General features: G+C 44.1%; 1 protein-coding gene across 1 annotated transcript in view; it reads left to right on the top strand.

The window, feature by feature from the left end:
• Positions 1 to 19,520, top strand: part of LOC137537869 (mucin-5AC-like) — a 385,525-nt gene that overhangs the window by 79,339 nt on the left and 286,666 nt on the right. The window contains exons 4-5 of the mRNA XM_068259817.1: positions 360 to 470; positions 7,525 to 7,594. Coding sequence (XP_068115918.1) covers positions 360 to 470; positions 7,525 to 7,594 — 181 coding nt within the window. The remainder of the gene's footprint in view (positions 1 to 359; positions 471 to 7,524; positions 7,595 to 19,520) is intronic.

The raw sequence follows: 19,520 nt of genomic DNA, 5'->3' as shown, positions 1-19,520 counted from the left end.
GTACCTGACTGAACAAATGTTCTGGGTCCCTGACTGAACAAATGTTCTGGGTACCTGACTGAACAGATGTTGTGGGTCCCTGACTGAACAGGTGTTATCATTCCCTGACTGAACAGATGTTCTCAGTCCCTGACTGAACAGGTTATCTGAATTTGCCCTGATTTCATTGGCTATAGGGTTATTTCATATCAGATGCTCAAAAAATTAAAGTAAAGGAAAAATACAGGAACAGCCAGGAACGCAGAATACTGTAAAATGAGATCAGCACAACTGTAGATAATCCTTACAGTCATATATTTTATATGATGAAATCAACACAACGAATAACTATTAATTATTTTATTTTCTTCTCTTTCCAGCCTTGTGCAAATAGTTCCTTTGTAGTGACAGCTGAAATGAAGAAATGTGCATTTAGTGAAACTGGCACATGTTTATCCAGAGTCTTCCTTATCCTTGATAATGCATCTTATGTAAGCACACATCACTTGGAAAAATTATCAATTTATGTTCACTGAAAATGTATGGAAATGGTTAAAAAGACTTTGTATTATAAATGAGTACAGCGAACATTATCTAAACCTATTCTGACATGTCGCCGATTGTTTGTTTTTTGTTTATATCCACATATACTGTCTAGCCAAATGACTTTTCAAAGTAAGACACACACACAAAGTCAGCTATATGATAATGCATACATTCATCAGGATGATTCCATGTTAAACACCAATTCTATTGGGTGATAAAGCATAACTGCACTATAAGGCTAGACGTCCACTTGGAATAATCGCCTGCATTTTCCATTGTGTGTGTTTTGAACCACTCAACTTGATGCATATTTCTGTGAAACACATCTGAATGGCAGAAGAAGGGTGTTTTACTGGGTTTTGAATTGCATTTTTGATATGTTTTTATTAAAAGAAATCTGATACTGTTTTTTTTTCTTCCATGCAAACAGGGAGAGTATTGATAAAATGCAAACGCACCAAAAACAAATGAAAAACACAAAACACTATTACACATACAGTACATACAAAAATGCACAGAAAAATGCAAAAACACACAATGCAGAAAACTCCCAGCTGAAAGGGTTTTTTTTTTTTTTAAATATGGAACAGGTTGGAACTCAGTGTAGAGTTTTACTTTAATATGTGTCCCCACATAATAAAGTTTGATAGAAACAGTTTGTTTCTGTCATGTCCTGTCCCTGTGATGTCCAACAATATTATTTGACAGGTTCAAACTTGTTCTACAGCCAGGGACACCGACAGGAATAAAACCCAGAAAATAGTTCTTATCACAATAGTTTTTATTGAAAAATTTTTCAGCATACAAGTTATGTAAGTATCTAATGGCATAGTGTGCAATATGTGTAAAACAAATAACAAATAAACAATATATAAAAAAGTTTTTCCCACATTAACATATAAATTTTCACTATAAAAATAAACTCAGTCGTATAACTAGCTTATTATTAAGTTAAGGCTGCTTGCACACCAAGACGTTACAGGCGCACGTTAGTGCGCCTGTAACGCTCCCCCAACGCACAGCAATGTAACACAAGTGGGCTGTTCACACAGCCCACGTTGCGTTACATGTAACGCTGCACGTTCTGTGCAAAGTGCAGCATGCTACGGCGTTGGAGCGGCTATAGCCGCGTTAGACTGTTTGCACATGCGCAGTGGGGGGCGGAGGAGGCGGGGAGAGCCAGCTACAGTAGCCGCGCACATGGCTACTTAATATTCACTGCACTGGCGGGCGCTGATTGGCCGGCGGGACCACGTGATGCGGAGTGTCTCGCTCCGCATCACGTGGTCCCGCTGGCCAATCAGCGCCACTCTGGGAGATATTATGGGCATCGAGCAGCCTAACGCGGCTCACTCTACCGTCGGCTTTTGCAGCACCATACGTTGTGTTAGGTGCACGTTATGCGACCTTAACGTGCCACCTAACACAACGTCTTGGTGTGCAAGAAGCCTTAATGTCACTTTGAAATAAAGTTGCAGCTTATAATCATGGTGTAGAATAAAAAGAAACACTTAATAATACTGTGTGGATTGTAAATCCGCTTAAATCTGCATTAAATCTGCATAAAGGTACAGAATCCGCATCCAGATGCGTAAATTCAATGCTACCATGCTGAATTCCGCGTTAGAATTTAAAAAGCTTCAAAATCGCGCAAAAACGCACAAAAAACGCTCAAAAAAACGCGCAAACTCACAGAAACGCGCGAAAAACACGCAAACATGCCGAAAACGCGCAAAAATGCGCAAACGCGCAGAAAGCGCGCGAAAAACACGCCAACGTGTAGGACGCACGGAAGACGCCAATTGGTGCGAAAACGCGCTATAAACGCGTTCAACTCACCCAGGCGTGTGATCTATCTATAAATGTGGAAAAGCACCAATATTCACATAAAAATGATGGGAAATTTCACTAAGATATAAAAACTATGATAACAAGTAACAAATAAACAATATATATAAAAGTTTCCCACATTAACATATAAATTTTCATTATAAAAATAAAACTCAGTCATATAACTAGCTTATTAATAAGTTAAATGTAACTTTGAGATGGTGTAGAATAAAAAAGAAACACTCAATAGTACTGTATAGATTGTAAATCCGCTTAAATCTGCATATAATCCGCATAAAGGTACAGAATCCGCATCCCGATGCGTAAATGCAATGCTACCATGCGGAATTCCGCGTTAGAATTTAAAGAGCCTCAAAATCGTGCAAAAGCGCGCAAAAAACGCGTAAACGCGCAGAAACGCGTGAAAAACGCGCAAACGCGCAGAAAACACGCGAAAACGCCAATAGGTGCGAAAACGTGCTAGAAACGCGTTCAATGCACCCAGGCGTGTGACCTATCTATAAATGTGGAAAAGCACCAATATTCACATAAAAATTATGGGAAATTTCACTAAGATATAGAAACTATGAAAATTACAAAATTATAACAAATTATTAAAGTGCTGTGTATAGAAAGTTTAAACCATCTTCAACTTGATATGATATGAATTGTGCTTACTTACTTACTAGAAATAAATCTGTGTCAAATAATATTGACACAATTGCAACCTCTGGAGTAAATTCTTGATAATGAGTATTTGAAGTTTAAAGTGTACATTTCTAAGATATATTGAGAGAGTATGGAATTAAATTAATGAGAAATAAGGATCCTCTCAACCTGGAAAATGGGGGAGTTAACCCCCTACTGAGATTCCAGGGAGTGGAGCCTGCGAATCTTAGCCCACAGTCTCCAGAATAAACGCTTGACTGAGGATAACTATAATAAGATGCATTAAATTAACTCCAGATAAGAGGTAAGCACAATTTCAGAATAAATGTCTGAAAAAATTAGCAGATTGTAGATTAATGATATTGTACTAAACTAAACTAAACAAAACAAAACTAAACAACTAACTAAACTAATAACTAAACTACTATGCTTTCCATACTATCCAAATTAGTGTTGAATGGTGTAAGTTCAACTTTACCTTTAGTGAGGTCCAATAGGTCATGTGCATAAGAAGAGCTTCTCTCCAGGGGGGGGGGGGGGGGGAATCGCCAGCAAACCTGAATTTGTATCTGTTGTCTCCAATGCAAGGGGTAGAGGAAGTAATAACTGTAGTAAAAGTAATAGAGGTGAAAAAAGGTAATGAGAGGTAATAAAAGGTGATAGAAGGTAATAGAAGGACCATGAGGAAGAAGAGAGAGAAGGAGGGAGGGAGGACACCTCAGAATTCCAGAACCCTCGATGCCGTGTACACAGTAGGCCAGAGATCAACCTTCCTCATGAAAGACTGTAAGTTCCCGCATCTGATAGACCAAGCCTTCTCTGCCAACAAGTTAGACTCTACTTTCCGAAGGATCTCTTCTAATCTCGGTATATGAGGTGTTTTCCAGTGTAATGCCAGTTGATTCTTGGTTACAATAAAAATATGGTCAGCAATCAGTCTCTCTTGAGGGGGAAGGTCCCTAGTTCCCAAATGAAGGAGTGCCATACCAGGTGGTATCGTCTGGAGTGACATTGGCAGCTGTCTCAGAAAACCTCCAACATCATCCCAGAGTTTTCTAATTTTGGGACATTCCCATAATATATGTTCTATAGTACCCGCCATGTTACACCCCCTCCAACAAAGTGGGGAACATTTTGAATCAAAATGTGATATTTTTTCTGGGGTCATATACAGAAAATAGTTCTAACACCTTTCCACAAACCACAACACAAAAATAAAATTGCTTTCCACTCTCCCCATACATAGACGCCACAACTATAGCCACTGCTCTGTATTTTCACAGAAGAGAATGAGGCCTGAGGTTTCTATTACTGTGTGCAGGTCTGATAGGTTAAAGTGGTATGAAACTCAGCATTTCTTCTTTGCTATAAAAGACTGTTTACAGCATAGAACATACTACCACAAAAAAAATGTTAGCAGAACAGCATTCAAACAAATACAGCACTTGTGAAAGCTTCCTGCTGCACCTGAAGAGGAGATAACATTATCTTTTGTTTACATTCCTTTGTCAGCTACAATTAGTAAACAGCAGCAGTGTGCTGACACTGAGCTCCACACATAGTAGGAGCAGAGAGAGCTGAGATGTGATCACTAGATAGATCATAATATATTAATACAGCTGTTATGCAAGAAAATGTGATGGCAGTTTTCAGAGCAGATAAACGGTACTTTGGGAATCTGTAATTTGTAATTGGAGAATAATACTGCACAAAGCGACTATGATAACTGTATGAGTAATAAAAAGTAGGAAAACACATTTTTTATTGAATATTATGGCAGCGTTAAATAAACTGTTAGGAGCACTCTCTACAAGAAACTTGCAAATGTTTTACAAGATCCCTTACCTTGTACTTATGTATATATAGCATATGCACATTTCTGTTTAACTGTAAACAAAAATAATGTGTTAAGATTTTCCTAGCTTTTATTCTGTTTCCTGGTGTATGCCTGTTATAACACAACTTATAACAGTAGTTTCCAAAAATAGTTTCCAAAAATAAGATGGACTCTTAAATGGTAAAGCTAAGGTGTCATTGACGATCCAATGTCCCAAACGATTGACAGTCTGATCTGTTCATTGCAATCGATCAGAAACTATTGTTTTGTGCCTACAGAGGGGAAGATGATAAGCAATCTGATCAGACTAAAAGAATCATTGCAAAATTCGAATCGATGGAACAATCAAAAGAGATGAACCATTTTTGTGGATCAGCACCCTTAACAGTACCTGATATAATCAATTGTAGGGTCGGCCAGGTTGGTAGATTGTATCGTTAATGGCACCTTTAAGGCTCATACACACATCAGACTACGGTCTTTGGAAACTGAAAGATCACAGACCAAGCTTACCACCCGTCATGTAGTATGAGAGCCATACCTTCACAGTCTTTTCTATGGAGCTGAACTCCACATCAGAAAAAAATCTTTGCAAGATGCTGCACACACAGATGCTGTACAGACACAAAAGATCAGTATCTGCAAAAGATCTGTTCCTGCCAAAAATCCATTCCTGCAAATTGCAATGATAGTCTATGAGATCTGCAGATCATCATACACACATGATTTAACTGACATTCATCTGCAGATCAAGCAATCATCCGCAGATCTGAAAATCCATCCTGGTGGATCTGATCTGCAGATGAATGCCAATTAAATCATGTGTGTATGATGATCTACAGATCTCATCATTGCATTTTGCAGGAATGGATTTTTGGTAGGAACAGATCTTTTGCAGATACTGATCTTTTGTGTCTGTACAGGATCTGTGTGTGCAGCATCTTGCAAAGATTTTTTTCTGATGTGGAGTTCAGCTCCATAGAAAAGACTGTGTGGAGTATGGCTCTTATACTACATGAAGGGTGGTAAGATTGGTCTGTGATCTTTCAGTTTCCAAAGACTATAGTCTGATGTGTGTATGCACCTTTAGTCTGTAATCATGGGTGCTCATTTGAAGGCTTACAAAAAGAGAGAAAGGCAAATATCTACCTCTTCTACATAGAATAATTAAAGGTGAATACTGGGGAAGCTCAAATTTTACTCCCATGATCAGCCAATTACACATGCAGAGAGATGGTAATTCAAAAAGATTCCACATAAAAATAGCATACTGTTGCCAGAGTTGTGAAAGTTGAACTTGGAAATTTTAGAAAATAAAAACTATAACCGTATAATCTTGTTTTAGTAAACTCTGGTATAGTAAAAGTTTGGGTCCTGGCCAAGCACCCTTATATGTATATTGACGTATTGCCTGATATAGTAAACCAGGGTATAATAGAACTTCTGTTATAGTAAACCGGTTTTTGCACCCTGCGGTATTCTGCATCTGGCTATAGTGGAAAGGGGGCGGACACATGTGTTATACCTCATTCGAAAACGTAGCCGTGTTCGGTGGGCAGGCTGGCAGCCTCTTGTAGCCTGCTTGCTATCTGCACCCTACTCTGGGCCTGTGTGGATTACCTCAAAAGCACCAGCTGGTGAGACATATTCTTCCTGTGTAAGCTGCTGCCTAATTACTAAGTGAATTCCCTGTCATCTGTGACTTGCTTGCAAGGGTGTTTCTAGCCTTTTTGTCACTCCAGACAAGAAGTCCTGTGTTACACATGCCACCCCCACCGAAAAAAAACACCACACACTAGAAAATATAAACCGTGTGCTATATAGAGGTGGGCCGAATATAAAATTTTAGGTTCGCCAAAATTTTGAATCCGAATCTCCACAAAAATTCACTAATCTGGCGAATCTGCAAATCTCCATAGACTTCAATGGCAGACGAATGGCCGCCAACTTTAGCGGTTAATAGCAAAGCCCCCTTACGTCCTAGAAACACCACATTTTCTGGGTATGTGGATGCGACAGTGGGTACATTTTTCAAAAAGTCCTTATAGTTTTTGAGAAAATCGATTTTTAAGTTTCGTAGGAAAAAATAATACATTTAAATGCCGCAAATGATAGATAATGTAGCAAACCTAACGGTAGTATGAATTTACATATATCAAAAGAAAGAGCAGTGAATTTCATGACAGGGTTTCCAGGGGGTCCAGACGCAGTGCATGTGTATGGTGCATACTGACCCCCTGGAAACACCCATGAACCCCCCCCCCCCCGGAGTTGTCACTCCCACCTCCTCCTGGGGCACCGGAAGTGGGGAAGAGCCCCTTGTCCATGGATTGGGCAAGGGCTCATGGGGGAAGGGGAGGCTTGGCCACCCCTCCCCCCAAAGCCCCCCCCCCCCCATTCCAACGCTGCCTGTCTGTGCTCGCTTGCTGAAGCATTGAAATAAACAAATGACTCCCAGTTATTAACTGAATTTAGATACAGTACTATAGGATACTTTATGTGCTTGAGTATGACAATTTCTGAAATAGAAAACTTCTGATATCCTAAACTACTTTGCACTTGGATTTTATTATAAAGGGATACTACTGTATTAGCAACATAAAATCACAAAATGCCATGAGGAGTATAGCAATTTATGTTTAGTTGTGCATCTGTCTTCTCAGGTTTTTGAGATCAAATTTGACAACTATGATTTTCCTCATGTGACCTATGATCATGAAAGCATGGCTAAAGGTAATGTGATTTAAAGCCTATACTTGTATTTCTATAACTACTTATTTGGTTACATATTTATATTTAACTTTGTATTTTAGTGTTTGCTGAATCAGATTAAGTGCTTTGTAAGTAAATATTTGATGTAAATAGAATATTTACATGTATGATAGACTTGATGCATTAAACAATAGAGCATCTTGCTTTAGAATTATAATTCATGCTATAAGGGATGTAATTGGTCTTGTGGATTACCGTATTTCTTTGCCCATGGATGATACGTTGGTAATTGCTTTTATTTCTGTCTTGGTAGAGTTTGGTTTGAGGTGATGTTGGGCCAGCAGATTAATGTCTGTTTCAGTGATAGATTGTGCTCAGCCGTACATATCGTCCATTTCAAAACAAATACCATATATTCCGGCATATAAGACGACTAGGCGTATAAGACGACTCCCCAATTTTTCCAGTTAAAATATAGAGTTTGTGATACACTCGCCGTATAAGACTACCCCTCTTCCAATGCGCACCAAATAAAAACTTAACATCATATAGTGGTGCTATGTATGAACAGATACTGGAGCTGTGCTGTATGTGGTACCCAGTATATAACAGTATACAGGTGATTGATTGGTCAACTTTCCCTCTCCATAAGCCGATTGGGCAGCTCTCCAGCACAATCTCTTTCTTCCATACCCTGGGCATCCCAGACCTTGCAGCATGAGTGATGGGCTCTCCCCCAGCATAAGTGGCAACCCCCGAATCTCCAGCACCTGGTAATTAATCATCAGCATGTCACATATGCGCATCCCGTAGACGCATCATGTAAACATCAGCATGTCCCGTATGCGCATCGTGTATTAGCATTGTGCATCACCCGGCATCAAAGACACCCGTCGTATAAGATAACCTCCAACTTTTCAGAAGATTTTCAAGGGTTAAAAAGTAGTCTTATACGCCAGAATATACTGTACTTATATTAGTGCAAATTAAAACACACTTTTTGCTGCTTAATTTTAAAATATTTAATGTTCTATTAGTGTAGTGACTGCTAGTTAATTTAATTGTATATCAGGAGTATATGCCAAACCTATTGAATGGGGGCAACTAATGGCATTGAGAGGGCTATTACCCCCTCTGTGCTTCCCACTGACTTTATTGACCTTGAAGTATCTAACTAAATGAACAAAGTTGATATCCAGTGCTACAATTCTTCCTCCGTCCTCCAGGTGGCGATGTAACACTATAGTGAGATCGCCATCTGTCATCATGGCGACAAATGGCTATCTCACCAGAGGGATGTAGAGCCTCCGAGGACTGGAAGGAGAATTGCTGCCAGCATCTGGATCCCGGGGGAGGTGAGTTAAAATGCCTGCTAAGCGTTAAGGTCTGCATAGACTTCCGGTGGCTACCGCGAGTCAGGCTCAGGATAACCACTCCTGGCTTCTTTTTTCCACCCCGTGCCTGACTCGGGGTTACCACCAGGGAGGTTAAGGTCTGTGAGGAACCTACTCTATATTCATCTTTATAGAGACCATCTCCTATTTATATTTGGAATCCGGTGTATCTAGACTTTAGAGGCTTTTTTCTCCATGCCCACTGTCTTGTACCCTTCAACATGCAGTAGCCCCACCGGCATTTACAACTTTCCCTGCAGCTATTTTCTTATGTGTACTGCAAATGCTAACCTTTTTTTATGTCACACATAGAAGAAATTAATCAATAATACCCCAGTTGCATTCACCATTTCATGCAGGAAAATTATGCTGTTCACACATACAATGTGTAGATTTACGGACCAGTCAGGTACAACTGATAGAAATCAACAGGACCAGATTAGACTTGACCATAAATGTACAGATTTATGTGTGAACCAAGCCTAACAGAGTAGAGTACCGCGTCACTAGAAATGGCCCGAACTGTTCGCCGGTGAACGGTTCCCGGCAAACTTCCGGGGTTCGCAATCGCGGAGAACCGCAAACTTTACCGGAAGTTCGATTCGCCCCCATAGAGCATCATGAGGGTCAACTTTGACCCTCTACATCACAGTCAGCAGGCACATTGTAGCCAATCAGGCTACACTCCCTCCTGGAGCCACTCCCCCCCTTATAAAAGGCAGGCAGCGTCAGCCATTTCACTCACTCGTGTGCCTGCATTAATTAGAGAAGGGGAAGCTGCTGCAAACTCTCATAGGGAAAGCTTAGTTAGGCTCTTTTAGGGTTCCTAGCTTGCTCCTTGCTGATTCTTATTGCTAAAAAACTACCCTCAACAGCTCTTTTCAGAGCTAATCTTGTTCTTGTGATCCTATTTTTTTTTTGTGTGTGTCCCACTGACACTTGTGTTGCATAGACGGCCTTGGTAATTCCTACTGTGTGTGCCACTGGCAGGCCCAGCACGTTAAGTGACTACCTGTGTGTGTGACGGGTGCACATTGTAATACCCATCACTGCATATACCTACCTGTTTTTCACTTCAGTGCACCCACCTACCTACATGAGCTGAGCGCACACAGTGTCACTGTGCCTGTCCGCTACCTGTCTGTGTGTGACAGGTGCACACTGTAATACCCATCACTGCATATACCTACCTGCTGTGGCTGACAGGTGCACATTGTAATACCCTTTACTGCATATATCTACCTGCTGTTCACAGTGCACCCACCTACCTACGTGAGCGCACGCAGTGTCACTGTGCCTGTCTGGTACCTGTCTGTGTGTGACTGACAGGTGCATATTGTAATACCCATCACTGCATATACCTACCTGTTGTTCACAGTGCACCCACCTACCTACGTGAGTGCACGCAGTGTGATATACCACTCCGTGCATACCTGTTAACTGCACCTGTGTCACTGCACATTGTATTAGTCAAGTCAGTGCACACCTTTCACTTCATCCCTCCCGATATGGACAAAACAGGTAGAGGCAGACCCAGAGGAAGGCCACCCGGCAGGTCTGTGCGAGGTCGTGTTGATGTGATTTCGTGCTGCCCTGGCCCAAAGTACAATGCTCAAAAGAAGGCACGTCCCATCAACTCCCAAGATTGTCAGGACGTGGTTGACTATTTAACACTGAACACCTCATCTTCCGCAGCCACCAGCGCTACTACAAGCACCACATCCGCTGCATTTGACACTTCACAGCAGTTCACTGGTGGGGAATTAACTGATTCACAGCCATTATTGTTACAACCAGATGAAGGCGCTAAGCAAGTTACACCACCTCATATGTCTGAGTAAGGCGGTGACACTATGGACGTAACGTGTGAGGAGGAGGAGGATGAAGTACCTGCTGTTGGTACAGTTTTGGGGGTGTCTGGGCAGGATGATTAAGATGATGACGATGATACGGATACCACGTGGGATCCTAAGAGACAAGATGACCAAGGGGACAGTTCAGAGGGGGAGCCAGGGAGGAGTAGGAGGAGACGAGTTGCTGAAAGAAGCAGGGGGAGCTCGTCGTCAGAAAAAGCTAGAGGCGGTGTCCAGCACCAGCCAACATGCCCTTCAACGTCAGCTGCTGATGCCACCATAGTGCCCACACCCCAGAGGGGATCAGCGGTTTGAACATTTTTTAGTGTGTCTGCCGTAGATCAGAGCAATGCCATCTACCTCCAAAAATTGAGCCGTGGAAAGGCCAACACCTACGTAGGCACAACTGCCCTACAAAGGCACCTGCAGAAAAGGCACAAACTGCAATGGGAAGCAAAAGCAGCACACAAAAGAAAAGCCACTCTCCTCTTTCTCCTTCAGGTGCAGCATCTTCAGCCGCTTTCTCCCTTGCACCTTCACAGCCACCCTCCTCCACTCCGCCTCTCACCTTAAACGGTTCCTGCTCCTCTGCCCACAGCAGCAGCCAGGTGTCCGTGAGGGAAATCTTTGAGCGGAAGAGGCCAATGTCTGCCAGTCACCCCCTTGCCTGGCATCTGACAGCTGACTTGGCGGAACTGTTAGCTCGCCAGCTGTTACCATACCAGCTGGTGGACTCTGAGGCCTTCCAAAAATTTGTGGCCATTGGGACACCGCAGTGGAAGATACCAGGCCACAATGATTTCTCCAAAAAGGCGATACCCAAACTGTACCGTGAAGTTGAAAGGCAAGTGGTGTCATCTCTGGCACACAGTGTTGGGTCTAGGGTCCATCTGACCACGGATGCCTGGTTTGCCAAGCACAGTCAGGGCAGGTACATTACTTACACAGCCCATTGGGTCAACCTGGTGACCGCTGGCAAGCAGGGAGTACGTGGCTGTGCCTAGCTGGACCTAGTTGTGACACCTCCATGGCTTGCAGGCAGGCCTGCTGCCACCTCCTACTCCTGCTACATCCTCTTCGCTGTCATCTTCCTCCTCCTCCTTGGCTGGGTGGCAGTTCAACTCTACTGGTGCTGCGATCTCCTCTCCAGCTACACAGCCCCAGCTCCCCAGGGCCTATGCTGCATGCCAGGTACGACTGTGTCACGCCATCTTAGACATGTCTTGCCTCAAAGTGGAAGGTCACACTGGAGTAGCTCTCCTGGCTGCTCTTAACAAACAGGTGGATCAGTGGCTGATCCTGCACCAACTGGAGGTTGGCAACGTGTTGTGTGACAACGGCAGCAATTTCATTTCTGCTTTGAATTTGGGAAAGTTGGCACATGTACCCTGCATGGCACATGTGCTGAATCTAATAATTCAGAGATTTGTGTGTTAGTACCCAGGCTTACAGGACGTCCTGAAGCAGTCCAGGAAGGTGTGTGGGCATTTCAGGAGGTCTTGCACGGCCATGGCACGCTTGGCCGATATTCAGCAGAGAAACAACTTGCCGGTTAGACGCTTGATTTGCGATAGCCCGACTTGCTGGAATTCAACGCTCCTGATGTTCAACTGCCTGCTACAACAGGAGAAAGCCGTCAAACAGTATCTCTACAACTACAGTCGAAGGACATGCTCTGGGGAGATGGGGATGTTCTGGCCAAAGTACTGGACACTCATGCGAAATGCCTGCAGGCTCATGCTGCCGTTTGAGGAGGTGACAAACATGGTGAGTCGCAGTGAAGGCACCATCAGCGACTTGATCCCATATGCTTTATTCCTGGAGCGTGCCGTGCGTAGAGTGGTGGATCAAGCTGTGGAGGAGCGTGAACAGGAACAGGAGGAAGAGTTGTGGGATCAATTCTCAGCAGAACCAGATGTTTCCTCAACACCTGTGGCAGCACAGGGGTGGGGGAGGAGGAGGAGGAGGATGAGGAAGAGTCGTGTGGGGAAGAGGAGTCAGATGAGGAGAAAGAACAACCACAGCAGGCGTCGCAGGGGGCTTGTGCTGCTCAACTTTCCCGTGGTGGTGTTCGTGGCTGGGGGGAAGAGGAGAACTTACCTGACATCACTGAGGAAGATCAAGAGGAGATAGATAGTATGTCTGCATTCAAATTTGTGCAGATGGTGTTTTTCATGCTGTCCAGCCTGTTGAGGCACCCCCGTATAAAAAACTCAACGGGAATGAGCTGTACTGGGTGGCCACGCTACTAGACCCTCGGTATAAGCACAAAGTGGCGGAGTTGTTTCCAAATCACCAGAAGGCAGAAAGGATGCAGCACTTGCAGAACAAGCTGGCAACTATGCTTTACAGTGCGTTTAAGGGTGATGTCACAGCACAACGGAATAAAGGTAGCAGCGGCCACTATAATAATTTTACTGGTGCGTGTACATGCCTGCCTAATTTTTCTGGCTGCATTGCAGCTGCAACAACAAAACAAAAGGCATGTACATGTGTCATTTCCCCTTCGTGATCGATACCTTGCCGTGGTGAAGGGGCTTGCGTATCACAATGAAGCAATGACCGGCTAAATAAGTGTGTTGGGGTTGGGGGGCACACCTGACCCAAGAAGATAGATAAGGTTGTTGCTACATTGTGGACAAACCAAATTCTATCAGCTGGACAGTCACTGTTGTTCTGTCATTGAGCTACCTCAGCCCGGCGACCATATGGGCTTGAAAACCGGTATCACCTGCACTCTCGCCATGGTGCGCACCAGTCCAGCACGGCCGTCACTACATAAACAGCTGTTTTCAGTGCATTACACAGCGAGTTATGTCTGTCAGTGTGAAGCACTACACTAATTACACTCCCTGATTGATGTATACACATGCAAGATGTTTTAAAGCACTTTAGGCCTCCAATTTAGCATGTAATGTGATGTCTGCCCTTAAAATGCTGCTGTGACTTCAAATCCGGATTTTTCCCGGGGACTTTTGGCGTTTATCCCACTCAGTCATGCAAAAACTCAGGTGTTAGACCTCTTGAAACATACTTTTTTTGTTTTAATGCTCTAATTCAATATAAACTAAAAAAGCCACACCCACAGATTTTCAGAGAGCCTTGGCAGTAGCAAGGGCTCATGGGAGCTCAGTCTGGGCAGGAGGAGGGGGAGGTATTACTAGCCATTGATTTCAGACACAGAGGGGAGGAGGGAGGAGGAGAGGGGATTAGGCTGATGGCTCATGATACAGATAAGTGTGCCTCTGTGTAATGTTTACAAACAACATGGCTGCTGTCATTTTATCACAGGAATAAATAATCATGTTCTATTAAAACTGTTTGCAGCTATATTTGCTGTGTAAACCATCTACATTTTAGATAAGATATGTAGACAAGTTACTTGTCATAGTTCGTTTTTCATCTCGGATCCGCTTTAAGCCCTCGTCGTTTTCACTTTATGCATCCGAGCAATGTTCACCTCCCGTAAAACACAGAGGTGCCTAGCGTGCTTTAGACTCCTGTTGTTTACTGGCTAAAGAAGCGGGACTTTGCCTGGGAAACGAGTTGCAACTGTTCTTGGGAGTATATGAATAAATTGTTTACTACTTTAATTGACAGTACTTGTGTCTGTTTTGGGTTTGCTGGTCCACCACCGCATCCCTAACGTTTTAAACTTTTTAGTGAATTTTATCCTACCGGCGCCTCTGTACTACTCTGTGTATCAAGAATTCCACCCTTGGTGGAAGGGTGTTATACCCTCTTCTTTCCTCCTATCCACAGAGAGCAACGTCTTAATCCTGAGTGGGGACATGCTTGTTCTCCCCACCTGCCTTTTCAGTGGTTGCCTTGGAGGTAACCCTGGTTTGTAAGTATAATACTTACGTTTCACAATACTTTTTCCATCTTCCAATACCTACTACACTATATTGGGCTCTCGGTTTTCTACCTCTTATAATGTTCACCTCCCATTCATTAGCCTATAACTTTATCACTACTTATCACAATGAACTGATCTATATCTTGTTTTTTCCGCCACCAATTAGGCTTTCTTTGGGTGGTACATTTTGCTAAGAGCTACCTTACTGTAAATGCATTTTAACAGTAAGAATAAGAAAAAAAACCTGAAAAAATTATTTCTCAGTTTTCGGCCATTATAGTTTTAAAATAATACATGCCTCCATATTTAAAACCCAAGTATTGTATTTGCCCATTCATCCCGGTTATTTCACCGTTTAAATTATGTCCCTATCACAATGTATGGCGACAATATTTTATTTGAAGATAAAAAAGCACTTTTTCCGTTTGGCATCCATCACTATTTTTTAGATCCTTAGGTCATTTTTTTTTTTTTATTGTAATGTTTTTTTTTTTAATTATTATTATTAAACATTTTATGTGGGTATTTTTGGGAGGGTGGGATGTAAATAGTATTTGATTTGGGTAAATATGTGTGTATTTTAATTTTGTTTTACTTTTAGATGCAGTTTTACTTTTTGGCCACAACAACAACAACAACAAATAATAACATTTGTAAAGCGCTTTTCTCCCGTGGGACTCAAAGCGTATAAGCATGGCTCCGACCATCGTGGTACAGAGGAAGAATTTTATAAATCTGGAAATGCCAGGCTAAACAGGTGGCTTTTCAGTCTGGATTTGAATAGCTCCAGGGATGGTGCTGTCTTTACTGGGTGTGGTAGGGAGTTCCAAAGAGTAGGGGCAGCATGACAGAAGGCTCTGTCTCCAGATTTTTTGAGGTGCACTCTGGGAGTGACCAAGTTTATAGAACTTGCTGATCTGAGGTTGTGAGAGGTGTGGTGCAGCTTCAGCAAGTCCTTCATGTATCCAGGGCCCAGATTGTGCAGGGATTTGAATGTCAGCAGTCCAATCTTGAAGAGTATTCTCCATTCTACTGGTAGCCAGTGCAGTGAGCGAAGGATCTGTGTAATGTGACAGTAGCGAGGCTGGTTTGTTAGCAATTTGGCAGCAGCATTCTGCACTAATTGCAGGCGACGCAGGTCTTTTTTGGGGAGGTCAGCATAAAGGGCATTGCAGTAGTCCAGCCGTGATGTGATGAAGGCGTGGACTAGGGTTTGAAGATCCTCTGGGGGAATCAGATGTTTAATCTTTGCAATGATGGCAGCCTTAAGTTTGTTTACATGACGTCACTGTAAGCGTAACATGTACGCTTAGAGGGACATAGGAGTCAGAAAAAGTGAAACTTCCGAGAGAAGCTGTCGATTTTTCTGCAGGGGAGAGGAATCCGTGATTGGGCACCATGGCCCGATTCATTGATTCCTGTGCTAACGAATCTGCAGCCGGTAGCGCACGTGCACGCGTGCGATCGGGCCGCGGGAGCGCACATGTCCTCCTTGACGTAGAACTAACCACAAAGTGGTTAATCAATAATTTTATTCATTAAAAGATCCATAATCAACTAGGACCCATCCCCACCCCTCTCCAACCCCCCCCCCCCACATCCACCCCACCCGAACACAAGCGGCTAGCCTAAAATCTCAGTAACACACTGATTGGTATGCATAAATAAGCAAAACACTATTCCTGACTGTCTAATAGAACTGAATAGAGTTTGAAACAGACCCTACTGCAGCATATCATACTTTGATCATGTAATCAGGGGCGTAACTAAAAGTCCCCGGGCCCCCCCGCAAGAATTTGAGCGGGCCCCCCACCCTGGGGCCCGCTCATGGCAGTTTTGGGGGTGCAGGAGGGGTTGCAGCATGAGGGGAGAGCTTGGTAGCACGTTGGTGGGGAGGGGGGGCGGTCCCCCCCCCTCCCTCACCTCGGCCTCTCCCCTCTGCGCTCCCCTCCTGCCTCTATGTAAGCATCAGCAGCGGCGGCGGCAGCAGCTATTATTACCTCCATCCACCACCGGAGGTCGCCGATCTGCAAGGGCTTCACAGTACTTTCACATTACTTCCTGTTTTAACAGGAAGTAATGTGAAGCTCTTTGCAGATCGGCAACCCTGGTGGTGGATGGAGGTAATTATAGCTGCCACCACTGCTGCTGACGCTTACATAGAGACAGGAGGGGAGCGCAGAGGGGAGAGCCCGAGGTGAGGGAGGGGGGGACCATCCCCCCTCCCCACCGACCTGCTACCAAGCTCTTCCCTCATGCTGCAACCCCTCCTGCCCCCCCAAAATGACCATGAGCGGGCCCCAGTGGGGGCCCGGGCCCCCCCGCAGGGGCAGGGGCTGCTTCCCCTATTGTTACGCCAGTGCATGTAATAAGTTGTTAAAGTTGCATGCTTGTCCTGAAAGACGCACAGAACATATTAGTATTGATGGGATATCATTAATGCAAGCTTGCAGCACCGTTATTCACAGTTACATAATTAGTAAGTAGCAAATGATTCCAGCAGGGAAAGCAATAGCTTGTAGATGTACCTCTTGAGACACAGATCAGATGTATTTAAACCTCCAAAGTGATGCAGCCAACAATACAGGCAGTGTCAAGCAGCATTTGCAGTCAAAACAGCAAAAGTTCCAAAAAGCATTTGTAGCAGGAGCGGATATAAAGCAGCATTTACACAGTGTCAAGCAGCGTTTGCAGCCCGATCAGCCAGAGTTCTATATTATATTTGTAGCAAAAGCAGATGGCTATAAGTAGCATGTAAGTGATGCAAGCTCAAACATCACTGGCGTAACGTCTGTATTCACAGATCATAGCACCCAAGTGGAGCCACAGGTAAATGTAATTTCTTGAATGAATGAAACAGGTATGTATACACCGCTCACCATAGTTGTATGAAAAAATAGTCCAGACAGCAGATTCACAACATGCTGAAACAGTGCAGGGTACTGGTATCCGATCCTAGGAGGCTGTCACTGGTGAAGGATGCTCATGGCCGCTGACATTCAGGCCGTGCAGGCATAAGGCCATGCGGAGAGGTGAAAGGAAGAGCCACCAGAGATCAGGAGCACAAGGCCATGTGTAGAGGAGGGAAGCCTCTGGGTCCTATAGAGGCTTCCCACAGTGTCCTCACAAGTGCATTAAAAGTGTGTCAGGGAGGAGTGAATTTAACTCCCCTCACTAGGATCCATGTGCAGCTCATGTTCTTCCTCATAGGCATGTAGGCTGTGTGATAACGGCCCCATCTGTGATCTCTTGACAGTAATACTGGAGAAGGAAGTTATTTCCACCCTCTCTAGCTGCATGTAATGGTGGGTGCTCTATGGCTTCTTATACTAGGAGGGCTTTCTGGCTACCTATACTGCTGGGGGCTTAGTGGCCATCTATTCTGGGGGGGGCTCTCTGGCTACCCATATGGGAGGTGAATGGGGGCTTTATGGCCACCTATACTGGGACGTGGGGGGCTCTTTGGATACCCATACTGGGGGGGAGGAGGCTCTGTCTGGCTATCTATACTGGGGGGTGGCGCTCTCTGGCTACCTATATTGGGATGAAGGGTTTCTCTGGCTATCTATACTGGGGGACTCTATTGCTACCTCTACTGTGGGTGGCTCTCTTTGGCTACCTATGCTAGTGGGGCTCTCTACCTACCTATATTGGGGGGTGGGCGCTCACTGGCTACCTATACTGGGTGGAGCACTCTGGCTACATATACTCGTGGGGTCTCCTCTGACTACCTATACTGGGGGGGCTCTTTGGCTACCTATACTGGAGGGACTTTCTGGCTATCTATACTGGAGAGGCCCTCTCACTACCTATACTGGACAGGGCCACAGAGCTACATATACTGGTGGGGCCCTCTCTGGCTACCCAATACTGAGAGTCTCTTCTGGTTACCTATACTAGGGGACACTTTTGGCTGCCTGTACTGGGCAGAGCCCTCTGGCTACATGTAAAGTTGAAGCTCCCTGTTGCTACCAACTACTTTGGACCACCTACTACTGGGGGTACCTCTGACAACGGCATCATAACAGTGTGCCTGAATCGGTGAGGGGAGGAGAGCGGACTTTTACAGTGTTGCCCAGCCTAGAACCCACCCTACTCAGGCGTTACAGAAGCCAAAAAGATTAGTAGGATAGCTATTCAACTGTCATTATTTGACACCCCTTTTACACTTACCTACTGTTTCACCATGCATTGCGCTTCTCTGCTGCAAGGGCAGTGCAAGTTTATGGAGACTTTCATACATAATGTGATGTGATGCAGTGCGTCGGAAGTATACCAAACCACCACATTCTTGATGCAAAGTCTGAAGCGGGTTGCTTCATGATCCGTGCCTACCTCACATATTATGCAGCAATGCAAGTCAAAGGGTGACGAGGTAAGTGTGAATGATGGGAGCGTATTGCACATGCACGGTCTGATGGAAATCGCTATGACTTACTTCCTGCCTAGCACTGAACAGGGGGCGGCACTATGCATATGACCCCGTCGCCGCACAGTGAAGCAGCGTCATATGAAGGCCGGTTTCTGTGGTGCTTGCACCACATCGTTCCTCAAACCACAGGTATAATACCGTCCTGAAAGGAAAAATGTCAGCTTCAATGTTTGCCTTTTTTGACTGTCCTCTCATGCGTTTTGTCACATTTTATTTGCTGTATGAAACTGAGCTATGCAATTCTGACCATCATCTTCATCTTAATTCAATCATTTTAATCAGCTAAACAGATATAGTAAAACAATACAAATCTATAAATGAACAGAGAAACTGCAGTACGCTGAGCACTTTATTCTGGCCACCTGGTGAAAGAATCAGTTTTTTGGTTTGTTTTTTTCTGAACAAACAC

The sequence above is a fragment of the Hyperolius riggenbachi genome, chromosome 11 (assembly GCF_040937935.1).
Source record: "Hyperolius riggenbachi isolate aHypRig1 chromosome 11, aHypRig1.pri, whole genome shotgun sequence".
Classification (NCBI taxonomy): domain Eukaryota; kingdom Metazoa; phylum Chordata; class Amphibia; order Anura; family Hyperoliidae; genus Hyperolius; species Hyperolius riggenbachi.
This window is presented reverse-complemented; position numbering and strand designations above follow the sequence as displayed.